This window comes from Monosiga brevicollis, genomic scaffold (genome assembly GCF_000002865.3).
Source record: "Monosiga brevicollis MX1 MONBRscaffold_4 genomic scaffold, whole genome shotgun sequence".
NCBI classification, from domain to species: Eukaryota; class Choanoflagellata; order Craspedida; family Salpingoecidae; genus Monosiga; species Monosiga brevicollis.
Window position 1 is genome coordinate 227,555 of NW_001865041.1, and position 22,208 is coordinate 249,762.

The 22,208-nt window shown below is 55.4% G+C and overlaps 7 protein-coding genes across 7 annotated transcripts; 2 read left to right on the plus strand and 5 right to left on the minus strand.

Moving 5' to 3' along the window:
- Positions 1-274: 274 nt before the first annotated feature.
- MONBRDRAFT_31409 (uncharacterized protein) lies at positions 275-2,946 on the minus strand (the record flags this gene model as incomplete). Its single annotated transcript, XM_001743781.1, has 6 exons — positions 275-1,024; positions 1,142-1,267; positions 1,419-1,502; positions 1,612-2,433; positions 2,528-2,596; positions 2,785-2,946. 6 exons carry the CDS (start codon positions 2,944-2,946, stop codon positions 293-295), a joined length of 1,995 nt encoding a protein of 664 aa, XP_001743833.1. The 3' UTR covers positions 275-292.
- Positions 2,947-4,880: 1,934 nt separating this feature from the next.
- Positions 4,881-5,902, plus strand: MONBRDRAFT_14866 (uncharacterized protein; the record flags this gene model as incomplete). Its single annotated transcript, XM_001743529.1, has 4 exons — positions 4,881-5,013; positions 5,145-5,219; positions 5,325-5,518; positions 5,723-5,902. 4 exons carry the CDS (start codon positions 4,881-4,883, stop codon positions 5,900-5,902), a joined length of 582 nt encoding a protein of 193 aa, XP_001743581.1.
- A 230-nt stretch (positions 5,903-6,132) lies between these two features.
- MONBRDRAFT_36087 (uncharacterized protein) lies at positions 6,133-9,269 on the minus strand. The gene is made up of 9 exons (XM_001743782.1): positions 9,060-9,269; positions 8,151-8,264; positions 7,917-7,985; positions 7,698-7,782; positions 7,468-7,589; positions 7,322-7,369; positions 6,968-7,154; positions 6,729-6,885; positions 6,133-6,639 (listed from the first exon to the last, which is right to left on the minus strand). The coding sequence occupies exons 2-9, from the start codon at positions 8,241-8,243 to the stop codon at positions 6,339-6,341; spliced, it is 1,062 nt and encodes a 353-aa protein (XP_001743834.1). The 5' UTR covers positions 8,244-8,264; positions 9,060-9,269; the 3' UTR covers positions 6,133-6,338.
- Positions 9,270-10,329: 1,060 nt separating this feature from the next.
- Positions 10,330-12,536, minus strand: MONBRDRAFT_17874 (uncharacterized protein; the record flags this gene model as incomplete). The annotated part of the gene is made up of 11 exons (XM_001743783.1): positions 12,513-12,536; positions 12,265-12,414; positions 12,075-12,153; positions 11,743-11,960; positions 11,574-11,657; positions 11,419-11,486; positions 11,233-11,303; positions 11,018-11,149; positions 10,750-10,893; positions 10,554-10,669; positions 10,330-10,428 (listed from the first exon to the last, which is right to left on the minus strand). Exons 2-11 carry the CDS (start codon positions 12,364-12,366, stop codon positions 10,330-10,332), a joined length of 1,113 nt encoding a protein of 370 aa, XP_001743835.1. The 5' UTR covers positions 12,367-12,414; positions 12,513-12,536.
- A 346-nt stretch (positions 12,537-12,882) lies between these two features.
- On the plus strand, positions 12,883-15,428 carry MONBRDRAFT_19880 (uncharacterized protein; the record flags this gene model as incomplete). The annotated part of the gene is made up of 11 exons (XM_001743530.1): positions 12,883-13,326; positions 13,493-13,566; positions 13,651-13,702; positions 13,797-13,905; positions 14,001-14,203; positions 14,321-14,386; positions 14,478-14,563; positions 14,664-14,775; positions 14,954-15,019; positions 15,097-15,188; positions 15,340-15,428. Coding segments are annotated over exons 1-11 (1,071 nt in total), but the record flags the coding sequence as incomplete, so codon positions are not given.
- A 242-nt stretch (positions 15,429-15,670) lies between these two features.
- MONBRDRAFT_23312 (uncharacterized protein) lies at positions 15,671-18,641 on the minus strand (the record flags this gene model as incomplete). The annotated part of the gene is made up of 10 exons (XM_001743784.1): positions 15,671-15,853; positions 16,287-16,419; positions 16,516-17,237; positions 17,380-17,481; positions 17,599-17,712; positions 17,823-17,873; positions 17,994-18,059; positions 18,221-18,286; positions 18,357-18,502; positions 18,575-18,641. 10 exons carry the CDS (start codon positions 18,639-18,641, stop codon positions 15,671-15,673), a joined length of 1,650 nt encoding a protein of 549 aa, XP_001743836.1.
- A 2,393-nt stretch (positions 18,642-21,034) lies between these two features.
- On the minus strand, positions 21,035-22,030 carry MONBRDRAFT_2360 (uncharacterized protein; the record flags this gene model as incomplete). The annotated part of the gene is made up of 4 exons (XM_001743785.1): positions 21,035-21,380; positions 21,474-21,670; positions 21,785-21,856; positions 21,944-22,030. Coding segments are annotated over 4 exons (702 nt in total), but the record flags the coding sequence as incomplete, so codon positions are not given.
- Between the last annotated feature and the right edge of the window lie 178 nt (positions 22,031-22,208).

Below are 22,208 nucleotides of genomic sequence, written 5' to 3' on the forward strand. Positions count from 1 at the left end.
CCCCCCCCCCCCCCCCCCCCACACACACACACACACACCGCCACGAGTGGCCCCCCTGTGAAGGTTGCGCTTGAAATTGTCTTGTGAACAAGGGCACAACCCGACTCCGTCCCGGATTCCGCTTGACTGGCCGATGTGTATGTGACTGGCGACGGTCTTGACCGGGCTCTCGTGAGTGTTCTTTGTTGGTTGGCATTCCTTTCCTTATCAATAACAGACAAACTATCGTGTATGTGCCCATGAGCACAGACAGACAAAGACACGAGTATCTCTTGGGGATCCAATTGATCAATTACTCATCCACCTCGTCGTCCATGGCCTCTTCAGACTCTACATGCTCCTCATCCACATCTTCTTGCACGCCCTCTTCTTCCTCATCGACCTCTTCACCTTGATCGTCGTTCTCAAGTGCAGTGTCAGCGTCTGATTCCATATTCTCGTCGTGGGCCGCCTCATCGGAATTGTGAGGAGCCTCGCCTTGCTCCGCAGCCTCGTTGACCTCAACGTCAAACTCCTTGGCCAGCTGAATCTGCACGTCACCCTCAAATCGCTTCACGAGACTGACCAGGATGGTCTGCTGAAGCTTCTCATCGAAGGATTCAGTCGAGACCAGATATGTCTGCAACAGCTGCTTGCACTGGTGGGCGTAGTCCGGGTTGTCCTCGTGGCGCGGCGTTTCGCCCTCCTGCGCCATCTTCAGAATCATGTTGAGCGAATCAGCAATCTGCTCAAGTTGGGGCAACCGCGCAAACACGTCGGCGCTCAACTGGTGTAGCTTCCAGTGCCGACGGGCTTGGCGATATAAGAGCTTGTCAAAGACCTCTGGCAGGCGTTTGACGGTTCGTTCCCAGTTCTGCAAAAGGGTGTTGCACATAAACCCTGCCGCAGCATAGTTGAGCGCCACCGGGAATTGCGTCTGGTGCATGAGGAACCAATGGTAAATGTACAGTGGTCGTGTCAGGTCACCCTCGGACATGGCCAGGCATGCCACTCGCTGCAGGATGAGTTGCAGACTAAAGTTGCCCTGAGAAAAACAAAAGGTGCAGGAGTGCCCACGACCACGAAATACACCGTCAGACTCAGAGTCAAAGAGCCACGTCGCGCCGAAAAATGAGGCACATTCAAAGGTGACGACACGTACATCCACGGCGTGGCGGAGCGCTTTGGGGTTGTCAGTTCCGCGGTGGTCTGCAGGTGAATCAATGATTTCCTTCCGATGAGCAATGGCGTCTTCTGCAAGCATGTTGGCAATGGCGGCCACGTGATCCTATGTGACATTCAAGCGTGGGTGGATGATGAGGTATGTAATGTCAATCGATCCGGGGCTTCTCCCACCCCGCCTTCTTTTTTGGCCCTGCCCGCCGCTCTTCTTCTTCATTTTTTATCAACATGTTCTGCTCCGATCAGCCAACACTGACCTGCACGATGGAGCGAGTCAACTCGGGTACCACGTGTTTGGTCCGAGACAATACCGCGCGCAGGTTGTTGGAACAATGCAGCAACTGTCATGGACATGGCCACATGCATGCCACAGCATCCAGAAGTGCGTGAGACAGAATTGCAATGCACTCTGAGACTTCAAGCAGCCGTCCATTGCGCGGCAAAGCTCACCTGCAGAAGAATGCGAAGCTGTTCGTCATGGCGCGGAAGCTTGCAAGCAGTGATATTAGACTCCAATCGAGAGACGGCGATTTGGGCAAACGTCCATGCCAGGTGTGGGTGCAAGAGCATGAGGCCCACATCCAAAAGGGCCGTGGGCTCTTGAGCCAGGCTCGTCAGCGCTGCTTCAAGGTCTGTGTACATTTGGTCGGAGATGGCAGCGTCCTGGCATACCATGGTCAGGAGGGTCGCAAAACGACTGCAAGGGTCCTTGCTGGCAATGGCATCGGCCCCGGCACGGGTCAAGCCGTGGGATAGGCGTAGGCGTAGGCAGCCATAAGCCGGCTCGCCGTGCTTGACAAATTGGCTGCGTAGCTCAACCAAAAGGGCTTCATACAACTTCATCTTGCTCCCAACGAGCTGCAGGAGCTCGGAAATCTCCGACGTGGCCTCCTCATCCAGGTCTGCGAAGGGATTGTCAAAGAGGCGATCGAAGAGCACGGGCAGCAGGCAGCGCTGGTTTAATCGCAAGGCAGCTTGGCGCAAGAACGGCCCAGCCACTGCCGTGAAGGCACCGGGTTTGGCCACCCACAGCTGCTGCTTCACATTGAGGTTGCACTGTTCCAAGAGGGTGGGGTGATTTTGCAGCTCTTCCAAATAACTGGGCTCGAGCTCGGCATTTTGGTTGAGGAGCTGGACCACGAGTGGTTGGATCTCCTCTGTAAGGGCAAAAGGCCAGCACAACTTGAGCGTATCCGTCAGCTGCTTGGTCGACATGGACGGGATGCGGGAGGCAAACAGCTCTTTGGCATGCGCCAGCACTGCTCGGTTCATCTGGTTTGTGACCCCGTGACGCATCGGATGAGCATGGCGCAAGGTACACACTTGGCCAAGAGGGCGCGCTGTGTTGGTCGGTCGCAAATCTAACCTCTGCGCGTGGGATGTTGAGCAGCCGCAGCATGGGCCAGGCAGGTTCTAGTAACGGCACCGTATGATGCTGTCCCAATGTTATGTGATGTTGGGGTGCGGTCAAAGGAGCGGACGCATGAGATCATGGAAGACAAATTAGATCCAACACCCAGGACGGGGGGGGGGAGGTGGGTGATCAGTGACAGCAATAAGGTACGACGCTCAAGTGCAAGTGCACGGGAGGAAAGGCTTGCATGCATGGGCGAATGCGTGCACCTGTTGGAAGTCACGGATTTCTCGGCGCGAGCGAAGCTTGGCGATGCGCTCCTTGACCGTGCGCCGGTCGAAGGGCAACTGATAGCCCGATCGATCCGCAAGGCGCACGCGGCCCGACGGGCCCGCAGAGGCGGCGTGCGCAGCATCACGCCGTTGCTCCATCTCTACGAATGTCAAGTTCACAAATTTTTGCAAGCTCAACCACCGTACCAAGGTCTCCCCTCGACCTCGACCTCGACACCCCACACACCCCAACAACCGCCGTTGGGATCCTGAGACCGAAAAACTTCGACTCTCTCACTGTTTTGTGCTTTTTCCTCTCTCTCTCTCTCTCTCTCTCTCTCTCTCTTCTGTGTGTGTGTGTGTGTGTGTGTGTGTGTGTGTGTGTCAACGGTTCCAAAGTGCGATAATTTTCACACTTTCCTTCACATTCTTCTCTGCTGTGTGTCTCTCTCTCTCTCGATAAAATCTTGAGCGGTCGCGGGGCGGGGGGCGAGGGCTCGTGAGCAGCGTGTTCCATTCTCCCTCTCTCCCTCTCTGTCTCACACACACACACACTCGGTCTTCATCGCACTTTTCGTCTCTCTATTGAGAGTCTGGGGAGCCTCTGATTGGTTGCTTCACAAGGGCACACTTCGGGCCAGCCGCCTTGGACCTCGGCGTTGTTCAAGTCACACCTGTGGTTTGTCCCTTTCTCAAGGCGGGGGTCTGATCCCGCCGAGAGGCGGTGACGCTCTGGGCTACTTTGAGTTATCAGATAACCTGGCAACATGGCGCACACGGCCGCCGACAGCTCAGCTATGTTGGCGGGAAGCCTGTTAAAGTGGACAAACCTGTGGTCCGGCTGGCAGAAACGCTACTGCGTCGTGGCTCGTGACGGCCGCTTTTATTACTATTTGGATCAAAACACCATGGACAACGTCGGCAGCCGTGGCTTTATCGTCCTTGCCTCGGCACAAATCTCGCGTAAGCACCGCGCTCAGAGTCCTTGCGGTGTGCCCTGTCGAACCTTCCTGACCCTGGCGGTGCGTGCCACACAGCCGAAGCTGAAGACACTGATTTCAAGCTCATCTCCCACGACACCACGATTCACTTTCGCGCCGTCGATGCCAGGTTTGGTCTGGTGCACCCAGTACTGCCTCGTTGTCCTGCGCATGCGCATGCCCTCACCCGCGCTTGTCGCCACCCCACTGGATTAGGGAGCGTCAGCGCTGGCTTTTGGCGCTCACATCAGCAAAAATTCGGGCCAAGCAAAGTCAGTCCGCGTACCTGGCAGCTTGCGCTCGAGCTGCATCCGTTCGGCTGCCGAGATCAATGGACTCTAACGGGCCCGAACGCACTGTCCTGAATCTTTCTCGTTTCCGACAGAGGACGATCGCTCCTTAGTTGAACCGGTCGTCGAGCAGCACACGCCACTCCCAGCAGCGCTAGGCCTACGCGGTGCAGATATGCCACCCCCAGTCATCATCCCGCGACACCTCCGCCCATCTGCCTCGCACCATAGTGCCCATCGACAGGTGCGTGCCTGCGCATCGACATTGTGTCCTCGGCCTCAGCTTTTTGACACTTCACCAACTCAACTTGATGTAGGCCGTCCTGAACCTGGCAGAGCATGTTCGCGTGGCACAAAATATTGCCGCAAACCTCGGTGCCCTCTCCCATGTAGAGGCGTCGGGGCTCGTGGATGGCCTGGAGACCGAGCTGCAGGGCATGGCCAAGCTAGTCGCCTCGCTTCTCACCTCAGGTCCCGATCAAGGTCCGCAAGCGCACCGACGCTAGTGTGGTGACGGATGAGAAGTTGTTTGGTCTTACCCTTCCCTCTCCACCTCTATGCCGTGCACGTGACAGGTGACTATTCCTCCCAGTTTCACACCCCTGCCATTACAGATGATGACGATGATGAATCCCTCGAGGTGGCTGCCCTCCTGGAGGGCAGTGGGGAGGGCCTTGAACGGACGAGCTCCGTGGACACCTTCATCGAGCGCGATGACAGTCGCCGTGGGCCCCCGTCGCAGCTTCCCAACCTCAGCCTACTCTCAGCCGTGTCGTCGCCTGGCCCTGCAAGCCCCTTACGACCACCCACTTTCTTCTCGCAAATGGACCACTCCTTCACGCGCTACCGGCTGCTGGAACGCCACGGCATCCCAACCTCACCTTTCCTAGCTGCTTGCCGCGCCATTATTCCGTGTGTCGAGAAACTTGGAAGCACCGCGTTTGCACCCGTCAAAGGTGAGTATTTACAATTTGCAAGGTGAAACAATGCTTGTTCATGCCCCAAAGCATTCAGGCGTGTTTTGCACACCTCCCTGCTGCGCAGGCTGGTGGTCCACCCACGCTGACGTGTCTCTGCCTTTGGGTAGGCGATGTACTTGGCAACATTGAAAAGATTGAAAAGGCCTATCTGATCGAACCAGACGGTCGACACACGCTGCAAGGTTTGCTCCACCCCAGTGACCCAACTCCACCCTCACCAAAGCGAATGCGTGGCTTTGGAGCGGCGCTGGACATCAGTGCTCATCGTGTCGGGCGCTCTGGCGTAGCTCTGGTGCAGGACGAACTGACCCGAAAGGTGCATACAGCAAGCGGCTCGGCGACGGACGCCCTGCTCTGGCTGCAGCGTGCCCTGAGTTTTCTCTGCAGTATGTTGGAGGAGTTGGCCAATGGCAATCATAACATGTCAAAGGCAGCATCCAACGCGTACAACTCGACGCTGAGCAAGCACCACAACTGGATTGTACGTTCGGCGCTAAACTTTTGACTGCGTCTTGCTCCTTCAAGAGTCAAAAGCCGGATCGGAACGAGGGGGGCGACATGTGCATCCTTGACCACAGAAAAAGAAAGCAAAGGCGAGGTGGGGGAGTGAAAGGCCTTGTCCGTCGTCTCACGTTTTGTTTCTGTTCTTGTTTTGTTTTGTTTTTTTGCTTTGAAATCCGCACAGGTTCGCGGTCTTTTCTCGGTCGTCTTGCAGAGCGTGCCCGAGTACTCCACTTTTATCAAAACTCTGGGTCCGGCCAACGAGCACTGCGTGCTGGAAGACATGGAAGTCTACGTGACCGCCCTCAAGACGCAGCTTCGCATTCTACAATCCTTTTATGCTGATAATCATCTCGAGGTGTAGCGAGCACCACAGATGTCGACTACACACGCATAAACCCGTTATCTGCGTTTGTACATAATACACAGTGCTTGACCTGCCTCGTTTGTTAACAAGCCCTGCGATTGCCACCTTTGCTTGAATGTGTGCTGACACAACACAAGCAGTGCTGCCTCTACCATTTGACCACCAGATTCTCACGACGTGCCCCTCTCCTCATACATACACTCACACAGAATGAGAAAATGTGGCTGCTGGGCCTGAAAACTCAATTGTAACGACCCAGATTTATTTTGTTTTTGCTTTTTTGAAAACCTTGCCTGCAGCCCAGCTCTCAGCGCGCATCCATCGTGTATGCCGACGAAAACACTCTGCTTCAATGCCAGTCACAAAACAAAACTCGCAGGGCCGTCAGTCTTCACCGAATCTTCTCAAGCGGAGCAAAAGTCCAGCCGGGTTTCTAGGCTGTGGTCGCAGGCAAGCTCGGGCTGGCCTGCTGGACCTCGACGGGATTGTATGTGTTATCTTCCGGATGAAGACCCTCGGTATCGTCATCATAGGCGGCATAGCCGTCCAGTTCGCGGTCTGTAGGCTCGAGCTCGGCCGAGGCAAAGTAGGCCGACACGGTCAAAGCGAGGTATGAAAACCACACGAAAAGAGCACCCGCACGGCCCTGGTCCACGTGCTTCTCGTCGCACGACGCGCTGATGCCCAGTGCGTACGAGAGACCAAACAAGGAAAAATACGCCGCAAAAACAAAGCTAGGGCACAAAAGGACCAAGCGCATGCGTGAGCGGATCCGCACACAAGAGAGCGTTTAGGTATCGGGATATGATGAAGCTGATCATACCTGAAAAGTGCAACGGCACGGTGACGGCAAAAGAGTGCCACAGCCGTAAGCACCACAAGAAACACGTTGAATGAGGTGAAGCTGTACATCAGGAAGGAGCCCGAAGGATCAGCTGAGGAGCCGCCCGAGCGGCTGCTTGTTCCATAAAGTGGGTTGGCTGCAGACATGACAAGGCACGTGTCATGAGGGGACGTTTGCCTCAGCGCGTGTCATCAGGACGGGCCAGATGCATGACGCACCCACGGGATCGCACGACCAAAGGATAATGCAGCCCAGGAAGGAGAGAACGGCACCAGCGCCGAGGGAAATGAGCTCTGGTGTAATATTGAAGTTGAGGTCCGGCTTTTGAGCAATCACGGCGGCGATGCCCAGATAAAAGCCGAAAAGATTCAGGACACCGCCAGCCAGAGCCTTTTGCAGTTCATGCTGTCGTATGGTGCGAGAGGCAGGGTAGAAAGGTCAAGGGGTCGCACAATGCGCACCGGTTAAGACTCGGGGCTCGAGGGTAAGCTCGAGGATGCAGCGGGGCCTAAAAAGCATGCCTCAACGCCATGCCCCCAAAATCGCACATCAACTTCTGTTGGAAACCATACCTTGAGCTCGTCATTGGAATCGCCGATGAGATCAATCTGCTTTCTAACCTAAGGACACGGATGGCAATGCGCAGAGGGTCAGGGGCAAAGAATAGGGGCGGGAAGGAGCACAGGCTGTGAACCCCTGGCAAAAGCAAAGGACGTACCAAGGTCATGGTGCCCCAGTGGGAGAAGGTACCGGTGGCAGAGTCGGCACCAATGATGCCGACCTGGTGGGTCATGACAATGAGAAGAAGTGGAATGGTGGTTAGCAGCTGAAACTTGTAGCCTGCAAAGCACAACGAGATGTCGCAGCCCCGTTGCAAGCAGGTGAGATGTACCGCACAATCAGGCTACTTTGGGTGCATTCATTGACATGTGGGTCTCGATCACGCACTGTTGCGCAGGAGAAGGGCGCCAGCACAGCACACAATGAAGATCCAAGAGGTAAAGATAAAGTATTGCGTTGAAGCGTTGCCATCCTGTGCGCGGTCGGCCGCAAGAAAACAGTGAGGCCCATCGAGGCAGTACAGGGTTACATGCTGCTGGTAGCAGAGAGCAAAAGCATGCCCGCCAACTCGTTGCTCTCGAAGAGAGCGGCTCGAACAAGTCTGACCTTCTCAGGACCGGTGCTTCCGCTGCCTTGGGACTTGTGCTGGTAATTCCAGAGGAGCGAGCTTCCAATCTAGTGAATGAGGATATCACCCACCCCAACCCCGACAAGGGGTGGCGTACAGAGGTTATGAGCAAAGTCAATGCAGTCGGAGAGCTAGACGAGTCTACTGCTTCGCAATGTTCGACTTGACACTGCCTTTCTGTGACAGGGGTCAATAGGCAGGCTGCAACGCACGAGAATAAAGAAGCCAGCGACGCCAATGAGGCCGAGGCGGATTTTGTTGTCACCGTTCAACATCATCTTGACGTTGTCACTCAGGCCCGACATGGCACGCTCCGGTCTCGCTGTCTGCCGAGCCGGAGAGCCAGTTCGTGAGCAAGTTCAAGAGCAGAGCAAAAGCAAACCCGTGCCAACGCCCATCCCAACCCTCTCAAACGCACGATATGAACAACTTATAACAATCACCCCTACCCACCAAGCCCATCGAACCGCCCTATCCCTTCCCTGCTTCCCCTGCTTCCCCTGCTTCCCCTGCTTCCATCCCATCTCAGTCCTCTGCCCCGTCGCCGTCGCATGTTTCCCCACCACAAAGACAGAGGCGTTAAGTGTGTGTGTGTGTGTGTGTGTGTGTGTGTGTGTGTGTGTGTGTGTGTGTGTGTGTGTGTGTGTGTGTGTGTGTGTGGTAGTCTCCCTTTTCCAACTCAGCAACTTGCTTTCAACACACGGTAATAGTGACCACAACTGAAATGTCAGACAATTTAGGCCAAAAGTGAAGTTGCGGTTTTTTTTTGTTTTTTTTTTTTTGCAGGTGGATACGGATACGGTGAGGCTGAGGCTGAGGCTGAGGCTGGTCTTTCGTTGCACCGCTTTTCGTGTGGAGCTCGCTTTCCGCTGGGACGGTTTGGGACCGCATGGACACCTCTGGAACTGCAAGCTTGTCCCATTATCGCCGTGTTTGCCCGGCAATTCGACCTGGGGATCGGGTCTCATGACGGCACCGCGAGCTTTGGTGGCGGGCGCTGACTTTCCTCATGAAGAGCTCATTCCCAGCCTCGAGTGGTACGTAGTACGGGCGTTTCCGTTCTCTAAAGGCACGCATGGGGCCTTGCGAACGCACCCTATGCTCATACCGCCCAGCCTTACCTTGCTTGATTGTATGCTCCTCTGGTCTTTGGTTTCGTGCCTAGTGCGCCGGCCTCCAGCTGTGTCACGTTGAGCGCTGATGAGCTCGATGCTCTCTGCCAGACACTGCACCGCATCCAAGTTCGCACCATCGTGAGCATTGGTTGCGGCTGTGGCTACGTCGAAGGCTTGCTTGAGCAACGCGGCCTCACCGTCCTGGGTGTTGATCTTCTGCAACCGGGCGATGACTTTGAGTCGTACCTCACCACCCCAGCTTACTGCTCTTGCCTGTATCGCGTCCCGCGCACCGCACTCTTTGACATCAGAGCCCGCTTGCCGCCGACAGCGCTAGACCCAGATCCACTAACACAAACAACGTTTCTCTTTTGCTTTGGTCGTCGTCTTCCCTGGCGTGACTACTTGGCATGTTTTCCCGAGGTATGTGCTTCCTTGCGGTGTCACAAAGGTTGGCTGGGCGGGCAACTCTGCCAAGCTCACAGCCTGGTTCATCAAGATTGCTTATGCCCTTGTCATGGCGGACGTGGCCGCTCCAGCAGCCGACTCCAGTAAGCCCCCGCGCCCTTCATCCCGGGAGCACGTTAGCAACACAACTGGGCAAGGATTGAGCAAGTCACACGCGTGGTTCCCCGGTTTGATTGGCGCGCATTTCTTCACGTTGCACTACGCCTTGCGAGTGGCCAGGTTCAGTTGCACAGCCACATGCTTATGAGTTGAGCCAGTTGCTTGATTGGCAACAAGTCTGGTCAACTCCCTTGCGCACAATGGCACTACCAGCTGCGTGTGTTCTTGCTCGGCGCAACGCTGCAGCATAAGAGGGAGCGATGGTCCTCTCCAGACACTGCTGACTCTGCGAGTCGTTGCAGAGGTCGTGCTGTGCACGTCGACGCGCTGGCGCAACCAAGCCTTTTAAAAAATAAAATAGGCACACAATCACGAAGGCGTGGTCGATTCCAATCATGCATCAGGCTTTGCTTCAGAAGCCGGCCCGTCCCTGGCATGCCGGTCTCACACGCATATTCCCCTCTCGAGTTGACTACAGGAAACAATACCATCATCTCAGCGTGCCAACACACAATGGAGCCGCACAAGGCCTTGGGGGCCCCGAATCTTAGTGATTTGTCGGCACATCTGTGCTCTACAGGTCGAGCGTGAGGCCCTTGGCCTTGAGCACCGTTTCAAACCAGTGGTCACCCGCTGTGTGTCGCCCAATGCAATCAATGAGGCAATTACGGAACGGGGCAGATCTGAAAAGGTACATGGTTGCCGGCAATCACGTACTAGGCGAGTCAGGGTTGCGGCCCGTCAAAATCTCAACACCGTCCTCCGTCACCAGCAAAGTGTGCTCAAACTGCGCTGACCGCTTGCCATCCTACCAGGATGATTGCGCGAATCAACGAGAAAGTGGCTGGTCATGCCTGGCGGGGAAGACGTTGTGCAATTTGCCTTGCTCGGCACATGAATCGTCAAGTCGCGCTTCCTTGACCCAAATCATACCTTGGTGGTGATGGTCCAGCTATCCGGCCAGGTCACGTCATCCCAGGTCCCCACGTTGATCAAGGGCTCGATCGTAAAGGTGTGGCCTGGCTTCATGACGCCAGCCGTCTTGTTACCTATCATCGTGGTTCAGGCATGAATCTACGTGCCGTTGTCATTTCAAAGAAGAGTGGAAGAGGTTGCAAATACTACGTACGGGCGTAGTGCGGAACATTGGGGGCGCAATGAAAAAGGTTGTTGATGCCGTGACCGCAAACGCTGCGCACAACAGAAAAGCCATTGGCCTCTGCGTGCTCGGAAATCACCATACCCAAGTCTCGATAGCGCACTCCAGGTTTGCCTACCCGCGCGGCGTTGATGAGCAGGGACCACATCACGGTGGATAAACGCGCACCATTGCGTGGCAGGGTTCTTCGCGGCGGCTATGTCAGAGCATGAGGAAGCAGGGGGGGCACAAAACAAACTCATGGCAATGGCGCGGTACAGGCACTCGTAGGCGACCTTCACTAGACGGAAGGATTCGTCGTCCACTTCGCCAACCAGATACATCTCGTTCAAATCAGCGTGGTAACCGTGATAATACACCGATACGTCCACTAAGCAAGACGCACGCAGATGAGCGATTTGCGATGCAGCTGGAGACAAGTGACAAGTCTACAAAAGGCCGATAGGCACGAACCATTGATGATATCACCGTCCTTGAGGGGATATCCATCGGGAATGCCATGACAGATGACCTCGTTCAGAGAACTACATCATGCAGGCGCGACCGGTTTGGGGTGAGCGTAGCAACCGTGCGCCATCCAAGCATGTGGCTCGCCGTATGATCGACGAGCAGATGACCAGGAACGGCGTGTTAACGCACGTGCAGCAGGATTTGGGGAATTGATAGTAGTTGAGCGGTGAAGGGTAGCAGTCACGCTCCAAGCAGGCCTGTGATGATCACCGCAACGTTAGTGCTGGGCGAAAAGGAGCGTAGGAAAAACTCACTGATACTCCCACATGCCCGGGGGGGCTCACCTTGTGGCACACGGCATCAATTTCATCTGTTGTGACGCCAGGCTTGATGATGCGGGCGCACTCGTCCAACACCTCGCGACCCAGCTGTGTATGGCCGACGGTGCTTGGTTAACCGTTGAATGACACGAGCACGCCGGCCTCGAATACATGAGCGAGTGTCAAGTTTTACCTTGCAGACGTGCCGCATCTTTTCAATCTCCTCAGCGGAGAGCTGGCGCAACTGAGACTTGTTGCGGACCTCACTAATGGGCTCGCCAAGTGGGTGGAGTGCGTAGTCTGGCTTCTCGATGTGGGGCGGTATGGGCCGGCGCGGCGATTGGGCATAAGGCCGTAGGGGCCCCGTAAACTTGAAACCAGGAAAGGTCATGGGCACTGACTCGGCCATTTCTGCAACCCTCATGTGGCGGTCCAAAAAAAAAAAAATATCATGAGACTTGTGTTTGTGGGCACGACGTGCATACGCATCAAGTCGGCCCACGGGGTGTATGACAGGGGTCAGACCGGAGGTAGCACGCTGAATGGCCAGCTTTGCCAATTTGTGGGTCATCTTGTGATCGTTCCAGGCCCCCTTGAAGCAAGCCTGATCCGACCCAGCGCGTGATGGGTGAGTTGGCGGTGGGGGTCGCACTGGATACCGAGAATGGTAGGTTGATATCTCATGCCTCTCATCTTGAAGGAGCGATGGAGTCACCTGGGAGCAGAAGAAGGAGCCGATGTCAATGTTCATCTTGATGCAAGTGGGGCATCGCATTGAAGCGGGCTTGTCACAGCCCTTGGTAGCGCACTTGACCATGACGAACGGTCCTCAGTGGCGGCGATCGGCGACAGTTCTTGGGACAAACTGAGCAATGAGCGTGGACGATGCGCCGCGTACGGGTTTGTCAAAGGCCACCCACCCACAACAAGCTTCAGCGTCCCTCGAAAGCACCGTCACCGCACCTAGAGGTACCTCTCGCCACCGCCCGTCCGCAAACAAACGTTGCCCGATAACGACGAAGAATCCGATCCAGTCCTTCGCCCACGCGAACCAATGCGAATGCGTGTGTGTGTGTGTGTGTGTGTGTGTGTGTGTGTGTGTGCATTTGCTGACATTTCCACCTGTATCGGTTTTGTCAGACAAAATAGGGCTTCTTTTTGTGTCTTTTGTCTCTCTCTCTGTCTCTCTCCTGTCTCTCTCTCTGTCTCTGTCTCTCTCTCTCTCTCTCTTCTCTCTCTGTGTCTTTGCTGTTTATATCTTTCTCTTTCTGAAACTCTCGCTCACACACCCTCTCTCTCTCTCTCTCTCTTCATTTCTTGTTGTCAGTGATCATTTGGGAGACGCGCAGAGAAACGGCAGTCGGCTGGGGTGTCGGGAGGGATAGCACGCGCTGGATGTTACTGGTCATCTTGTTAGCGTGGTATCTCAAGCAATCAATATCATCATCTCTGTTTGCCTGTGTGATTTGAGTGAGCTTGTGAAGCAATTGCTGCCGACGCGGCGACGCGGACGGCGCAGAGAGTTCTTTGGGCAAACCAACGGGAAGAGGACGCCTTGGTCCGTCGTGGCATCTTCGTGCTTCTCTCCAGTTGTTTCTTGACTGGCATTGACGGCAGGGAGCCACTTGCCCCGCCGTCGCTTACACGCGCCTGCATGAGTGTGCCGCTTCCGAAACGGACGAGCTCCAGCGCAAACGGCATGAGTGCTTCGTCAGAACCCCTGTCCAAGGAGGCCAAAATGGCCCTGGATAACTTCATTCAAAGCAATGGCATCGAGGTGGGTCAACCCAAACCTGTTGCCTCGTGCGCACGTGTTTGCCTGCCTTTCAATCCTTTTCTTTGGTGAACTGTGGCGACGGAGGATGCCTGTTTCTTTGAATCAAAATCTTCCCATGAGCAAATGCACTCAACCCCGTCTCGTGTTGTCCGTCGAGTTCTTCTAGGCAGTTGACGACATTTATCGCTACGATCGAGATGCCCACAATGCTCAGGTCATGGCTGAAGGCTACAAGCAAGAGTAAGCTACCTCGCACCTGCTTGTGAGGCTGCTTCAACAGACTAGACCCCTGACGAAACATCGTCCGGGTTGCGTGCATCTTAGTGTGCATTACTTCAAGAAGGCTCGCATTTCAGCGCTTGCACTCTTAAAAATGGTACGCTTGGTCTACTTGCACCCTTGCGTCCTGGCGCAATAACCCAGTCCAATCAAGGCCCGTCTTCGCATGATCATGCTGGTTCTTGACACAGGTGATGCATGCTCGATCCGGCGGCAAGCTGGAAGTCATGGGCATCATGCAGGGCAAAATTGATGGCGACACCATGATTGTCATGGACTCTTTTGCACTTGCCGTCGAAGGTCTGTCATGCTCCTAGTCACAGCACTCTCGCTCTGGAGCCACTGTACCACGCTCAGCCAATGTCGCCCCTTGCTACGGCACTGGTCTGTCACAGGCACTGAGACCCGCGTGAATGCTGGTGATGCCGAAGCCGGCTACATGGTGACGTACATGGAAATGATTCAACGGGTTGGGCGGCACGAAAATATGCTTGGCTGGTATCATTCCCACCCGGGCTATGGATGCTGGCTTTCCGGCATTGACGTGGCCACCCAATCCACCAACCAGCTCCATCAGGATCCCTTCCTGGCCATTGTGGTTCGTTGCACGACCGCTCTTTGGCAGCACTGCCTGCCACGAACTAGTGCAAAGCCAAAGATGGCGCGTGTTTCTCTCCGCATACCCACATCTCCCTCATCCGGTTGGCTCTGCTAGGTGGATCCAGTGCGCACGGCAGCCTCTGGCAAGGTCGAACTTGGCGCTTTCCGCTGCTACCCCCCGGTTAGTGACATGGTTGTTACGGACCTGGACGGCCGGTTATAACAACAAGCGCACAAGCTCAGTCCAATTCCACTGGACGTTGTTTGGCTAGGATTATGTGCCCAAAGATGCTCCAAAGTCCGAGTACCAGACCATCCCCTCGGACAAGATTGAGGACTTTGGCGTTCATGCCAATGCGTACGTTGCGTTGTTTGCACTTGCACTCACTGCACAAGCGGGGCAGCTTGTACATGCCTTGGTGTCTTTGCGCCCGCCTGTTCACCCCACATGATTGTAGGTATTATCCCTTGGAGGTGTCGTATTTCAAATCCAGCCTGGATGACATGCTTCTTCGATCCCTTTGGAACCAATATTGGGCTGCAACCCTGGCTTCCTCGCCCCTGACCACCGTATGTCCCCATGCACATCTGTACAAGCAAGCGCTTCCGGTAGTATCGCGCACCTACGAGCAACTGGTCTCACAAACCTTCTTCTCCTTCTTCTTCCTCTTCCTCTTCTTCCTTTTCCTCCTCTCCTTTTCCTTTTCCTTTCCTTTTTCTCTTTGCTTTTCGCTCTGCCTGGAATTAGAGCGCCGCATACATCGACGGCCAGCTGGCCGACGTGGCCACCAAGTCACAGCAACAAGCAGAATCGGTTTGTATACCAGGGTGGTGCACTCGTATGGGACTCCAGCTGCAAAGCTAACTTTTTTTGCCCACACATCTCGGTAGAGCTTGAGCGGTCCGATGCGCTCGCTGACCATGTGGATAGAGCCCAAGAGCAAAAAAGGCGTTGATGACCTTACCAAGCTCATTCAGGACAGGTACTCTTTTGCGCATTCCACCTGGCTTTGCCGCCAACTATGAATTCCCTTCGGTTTTGGCGTGTCACCGTACTCTGCCGTGCAAACAAGCCATCCTGTTGACGCGTGCTAACCGCGTATTGCACACGCTTTCTCCGTTTTGTCACGGCAGCTCCAAAGTGGCAATGGAGTTGAGCAAGGGCACCATGAGTCAGCATCTCAAGGAGCAGCTCTTTAACACCAATTTTGCTTCCCCGTCCAGTTGATTCAGACGGAACCCTCGGACATGTACGAGTTGAATTGATTGTAACATCAGCTTGGCGCGCACCAAAATCCAACTCGTAACTTGCAGCACATCACCCACTGGCGCACGGCACCAGACACAAACCAAATCAACAGATATAATCAAATAAAAACCAAAAACATGGTAGAAAGGAAACAGCAAAGGTATTTCAAATACGCAACTGGATGGAGGAATGGGCTTGCTTCATCGCAACACGCCGTCATTCCAACAAGCAAAAAAACAGGCAGCTTTGGTGTATGGAACCAAAACTGCATAGAATAAGAATAACATGCATGGCGTTGACCGTCGAGCTGCACAGGGGAAAAGCAAAGCAAGAGTAGAGCAGCGCCGCACAACGCCGCACAACGCCGCACAACGCCGCACAACGCCGCACAACGTCAAACTGCACAGCAACAGAAACAGCACAGCACAGCACAGAAACAGCACAGCACAGAAACAGCACAATACCAAGACAAGCAAAGCTAAGATGAAACAGAGGGTAGAGGCGATGCACCACAGCACCGCAAGCCAATGAGAATCTGGCTCACAGAAACTCAAAAGCGAGTAGATAAAAGCGTAGAAGCGGCGAGACCAGCGCAGCCGGTTCACTAGACAAGGATTACACATTGAGGCCAGCCAGAGTTGCCTACAACGGTTACACGGTAGACACAGTTGCCGGCCCTTGTTGGATCATCAGCTCTGCATCGCCACCCGTCGCGGCGTCCAGATGGCGCAACCGGTGGTGGAGGTGTTTGACCTAGATGAAGACCCCGGGGGTCAGTGCGACTATCAGAGCAGCATCGGGGCGCATCCGGCAGAGAAACACGAGGACCAACCGTTTGCCGCAAGACGTGCCGTTCAAGCTTGAGATGTTCGACCTGGTTACTGTCCTGTTGGCCCTGCGCGAGCAAGTGCGAGGCTAGACTGCGCGACTCCTGCTCAATCAGGCCATGCTCCAACGCCAACTGCCTATCGTGATGTCATGTAATCCACGCAGTCAATGAGGGGGCATGAGAGGGCGGTGGTGTGGTGCAGTCTGGTAGCGGAGGACAATGCCAGACGTACAGGTAGGGCAACATGAGGCGCTGCAGATTTTGGTGGTCACTGAGTATGCAATTGAGTCGGTTGCGCAGCTCATCCGCTTCTTCTTGGCAGCCAATGCTGGCAGCTGTAGCCTCGCGAGCTTGGGTCAGGGCACGGTTCCGGGCCTCGAGGTGCTGACGAGTGGCCTCGTGCTCGGCTCCTAGTTGTTTACGCAAGAGATCACACCGAGCTCGCTCCTCAGACAGCAGAGCCATGAGCGCATCCGAATGAAGCTGCAACTCGCTGTGTGCCGCCTTGGCCTGTTCTTGTGCTGTCGTCGTGTCGTGGCATGCCTGCACGAGCTCAGCCTCTGTCTTGCGTTGCTCGGCAGAAAGCATCTTGACCATGTTCTGGGCTTCGATAAGCTTGCGATGGAGGTCAGCGTTGATGGTCACGGCCGCAGAGGCAGCATTGCCAGAGTGGGCGGCAGGAGGCTCAGTTTGCGTGGTCGCCACACAGCGGACCACGTTGGGCGCATGTGTGTCCTCCAGAGCACCATAGGAAGGAGGTCGCGATGACTGCTGCTTGCGCTGGAGTTCGGCCAGAACGTGCAGCACTTGCGATTGCAGGTTGTTGCACTGGGCCTGCAAATTTTTGCGTTGCCCGAGTAGGACAACAAGCTTGTCGTTCAATTCCTTCACCAGCTGTTCCGAGTCGCCGCGATCCAGTCGGTACCGCTTGACCTTGGCGCGCAGCTCTTCGATCTATGCCCGACACGCCCCAGGTAGTTCCATGAGAAAGTGGTGGATGCACGAAAAAGGCGAAATTCTCCTTGGTGTGGGCTTGGAAATTTGGAATCCGCGAAAGGCGGGCTGTGCGACAAATTGCTTGATTGGCCGAAATTACCTGGGTAAGAAGCTTGACCCGCTCATCCTGGGATTGCTCCAGTTGCTTCTCGAAGCGAAGGGCGACGGTTCGCCAGTGATCTGATGATGCTCGAACAAAAAACTACAGCGCCCTCAAGTTGCAGTAGAATTTGTGAAGACATGCAAAAGGACAAGTCGTTGATGCACAAGGTTTGGCGGTAGAAGGGCGCGTTGAGGGGCCACAGAAATGGCAGCTTACATTGTTCCGGTCCACCACCTGTTGCGTGTGTTTGGAAGTGGCGGTGAGATCATCGAGTTGTGCCTTGAGGCGCAGCATCTGCGTCTGGAGCGTTGACACTTGTTCGATGGCCGTCTAGTAAGGGACGAGAGATCAAGACACCAAGCGCTGCAATGAGGCCAGCGGCAAGCCTGCGGAACGAGGCGGGTACCGTAGGAAGGTTGAGATAAAGCGATCGGACAGACCTGCCGCTGAGTTTCTGTATCGCGGAGCTTGGCCTGCGTAGCCTCAAGTTGCTATTGAGACAGGTGGACAAAAGGCGTGAAGATGAGGGCACAGGGCGAGAGCACAAGGACATGGCGAATGGGGTGTGGAGATTGAACAACAAGAAGGGCGACAGGCGCCGCACCAAGTACCTTGGTGAGATCACGAGTGCGCTTGGCTTCGACCTTAACGACGGCCTTTTCGCGAATGTTTGGGGCCTAAATTGAATCAAATCATGTCAGCGGCAATGAAATCGTCGTTTGAGTGAGCCCAAACGTGGTAGGTACGAAAGACGTCAGGATGAGGCACATGGCGTTGTAAGAGCCATGCGCATGACAGGGATGTTAGCTCCAGGGATAGCTGGCCAGGCACGGCGAACCTCGTCAAAATCGAGCTGACGGAGTGATAAAGCTGGCGAGGGTGCACGATCATGCAACTTTGGCACCTGCGCACCGTCCGACGCGAGGCAGAGTCGAAAGTAACGGTGAGTGGGGGAAGAAACACAGTGGCAGCACACGATGATGAGGAGCAAAACTTGCATTTTCCTGGTCAGCACTGCGATTTTCTTGATCGCGAAGATGGCGACGGCGGGCCAAGAGGGGTGAGGTGTTGGCGCTCTGCGTCTGACGCAGGCCCTTGTCCTTGTCCTTGATGGACCAGTCTACGGAAGAGCAGGGACACGTCATTGAGGCAGCAGATGCAGCAGGCCGCGAGCAATCCCAAAGTGACGCACCTTGGACAGGTAGAATGTCGGTCGCCACAACGCCCATCATGTTGGAGTTCTCTGAGAACCAATCCATAGTGCACGAAAGAAAGCAAAGGAAAAGGCAAGGCCACCAGGCAAGAACCACGCCCCGCGCGCTGGCGAGCGAGTGAGCACACAGCAAGGGACGGAGAAAGGCAGAAGAGCTGAACAACATTCGCCGGCACAAACGAGCACGCTCAAGACAACGAATGCACATGCACACGCGGGGGGGGGGCTTTGGATGGGATCGGAGGCCAGAGGAAGGGCAAAAGGCACGCCGGGTGCACCATGCCAACACTGACAAGTGTCGACAGCGGAACACACAAGTGCGCAGCGCAGACGCGCGGCCATTGCCCCGTTTCCTGCCCTCTGACCCATCCCAGCCTGAGACCTGACCAAGGACTTGCGCACACGCACATAGAGGACAAGCTGACAGAGCGATAGCGTGACTGACCGTAGCTTGGTCAAGTGCAAGTGAAGGTGGTGGTGGTGGTGGGCCGGACCATGCAAACCCAACGCCGAGCGATGCAGCGCAAAAAAATCCACAGCCAGGCGTCAAATCGCAAGGCAATGGGGATCTGAATGGAAAGCGTGAGAGGGAAAGGAAAAGGAAAAAAAAAAAAAGCTGACCGCCAGCGGCCACAGACTGCGTTGCAAGCAAGACAACAAGCAAAGCAATCAAGTCGTGTTTGTTGTTCCCCCAGAGGTGGATGAAGAACCAACGTCCTGCCTTGAGCTCGATCGGCTGTGAGAAGAAAGCGATGGGATGTCTGCGTGAGACAACACAAGACGGGGGAATGAGAAAATGGCGCCCCGTTTCACCTGCGACGAGAGAGGAGCGAGGCCCAGGGGCGCGTCACTTGCTTGTCGAGACAGTGTTGAACAGCAACGCGGTCGCCCATTACCAACCAATCACGCAGCAGTGGGTCACACACAAGCGCAACAAGGCGTTGAAGCACCAGGCACCAAACCACACCACCACCACCCCCTATGAACCTTGCAAGAAGCCCTTGACCATGTCCCCACTTCGTTGGCTACACACCAGCCCATTTCCCAATGGGCAAGGGTCGTCCAGACGCTTGGTCCTGACGACCTTTTCACGTGTCCTCCCGAGTGACCCTGGTGCCAGACCACCACCACCTGACGTGGTCGTCCCGCCAGCCTCTGCAAAGCAAGCAAGCGCTGACCCCTCGCCCGCACGCATGAAGCCACGGGATCTTATTTTTTTTGAAAAGACCGACAGCAGAATCGCTGGTAACGTTTTCAAAGATGCGTGCATGTAGGCAAAATACCTTGGAACAGAGAGGCTGAAGGACGCTCATGGCGGTCGTGGGATCGGAGGCGTTCTTCCATGGAGGTGGCAGGGTCAACTGGCACGAATTGATGACGCGGAAGCAGGATGTGCAGTGTAGAAAGACAAGGCCATGCACCACCACTTGTGCCGTTACAAATCGGATTTGGCATGGCCATGATTGAAGGATTTTGCGCACCACCAGTTTCAAAGTGGGCCCCAAGCCTTGTTTGGGCCCAGACACGAGGCAGATTGGCTCGCTTTGGTACATCAAGTGGCACGGGCTTCCTGCTTCCTCGGTGCCAAGGCCTCTGCGCGCCTAATCAGAGAAGCAACACAACGAGCAATGCCCAGAGCAGAAACTCTCGCGCGCATGGCACTCGTGGGCACTCATCGTTCTCCGCGTTGGGGGTGCGCCTCCCGAAAACGAACTCCCTTTTTTTTTTTTTTTTAACCAGGACGCCGCGACACGATAATACTCACGGGTGGGCTCGACCCATGCCCTGACGAGCCTGCGCACGCGCCCTTGATTCACTTCCCAATGTATTTCAATTTTGAGCTGCAGCGGTAACGTGGGTTTGCGTGGTGTTCAAGATGCCCAATATCTTTCATCAATCAGATGGCCTCTTACATGTTCTACCTGCTCCGATCCCTGCACCCCATCGTCAACACCCAACGGTTTGCTCGGGACCCTCACGACTTGCCAGGACCTGCTTTCTCTTCTTCCTCTCCCTGGCATGATGAAGGCTGGCCACATGTGACGGTTTGCTACGAGCTATGGACACGGGATCTGTATTCGTCTCTGCCTAGGACTTGATCGTGTCAGCATAAGTTGCACGTGCGGCCGCAATCAACTCGGCATGCCTCAAAAGCACCATGGGTAAAAACAGCAGCAGACAGCTTGTGGGCACGCATAGGTTTTCGGGCCACAAACTGTCTACAGCTAGGACTTGGTCGTGTAAGCATAAGGTGGCCACTATCAACGCGGCGTGCCTTGAAAGCTCCATGGGTAAACACAGCAGGAGACAGCTTGTGGGCACGCATAGGTTTTCGGGCCGACACCAACCCTTTTACTGTCCAAGAATGGTGTACTGGAGGATGCGCTGCATCCCTTCGGGCACCAAGGCCGCCAAAATCCGGGTCGCATATAGCTCAGCAAAGGGATAGAACACCTCGCGTTGCCGCCGCTGTACTCCTGTGGCAATCGCGCGCGCCGTGTCTGCCGCCGACACGCGTGGGATGTGGTCAATTTCGCCGTGCGTGTTCTCGCGCGCTGATGTCGTGTCAATACTACCCAGAATGGCCAGAGTCATGGAGATATTGCTGGCCCGCTCGGCTAGCTCAAAGCGCAGCGAGTTGAAGAAGCCATGGAGCGCATGCTTGGTGGCAGCATAGGTGGCTACCCGTGGCAGGCCCAGCAGGCCCGCAGCCGAGCTCACTACAGCAAGGCGGCCGTTGGTAGCCTCCAAGTACGGGAGGGCATGCGCAGCCACATAAATATAGCTGAGGCACAGCCAGGTGGGTGCGATGAGCGGGTCAGAGGCTGAACCAGCAGAAACGGTGGACATTTTGCGAGCCAGAAAGCGCCAGACAGACCTGTAGGTGTTGACGCCAAAGTACCATTCCAAGTGACTGCTGATGTTGTTGTCCGCCATGTCCGTGAGCCAGTTCCCCCAGTAGCCGGCAACGTGGTTCAGGATGACCGTGTCGATGCCCCCCATGTGCTCGGCGGCAGTGGCGACGAGTGCCTGAGCTCGAGCCTCTTCAGCTAGATCGCCTGCGACCACATATGGCTAAAAGGGCACGACCAGATCATCAACCAAGGCGAACGATGAGCTGTGGAGCTGTTCAAGCCAAAAGAGGCGGCTAGTTGAGCATCCGAGTGTGTAGCGCCCGAGATGACACACCGTGCCGCCAAGCTGCTGGCAGCGCTTGGCTGCGTCGTTGAGCGGGCCCGTGCGACGAGCAGCAAGAACAACCTAGATGTCCAAGGCGAGCCATCATGCGCAGCTAGCTGACCGAACATGGGATGGGTCAAAGAGAGGCTGAAAGACGGCAATTCAGACCTGGGCATGATTTCGGCAGTACAGCTGCATCAACTCAAAGCCGATGCCTTGGGAGCCCCCAGTCAGGATTACGCGCTGGCCTGCCAAGAAGCGATGAGCACACCAGACAAAAAAAAAAAAAAAAAAATCAGACAACCCGGAGCCAGTCTATGCCAGGGCAGGCGCTACCACTCGGCACAACTGACCCTGCAATTCCTCTTCTTGAAATCGTCGCCAACCATTGTTGGGAATCACCCGAGTCAGCACCACAGCCAAGACCATCAGG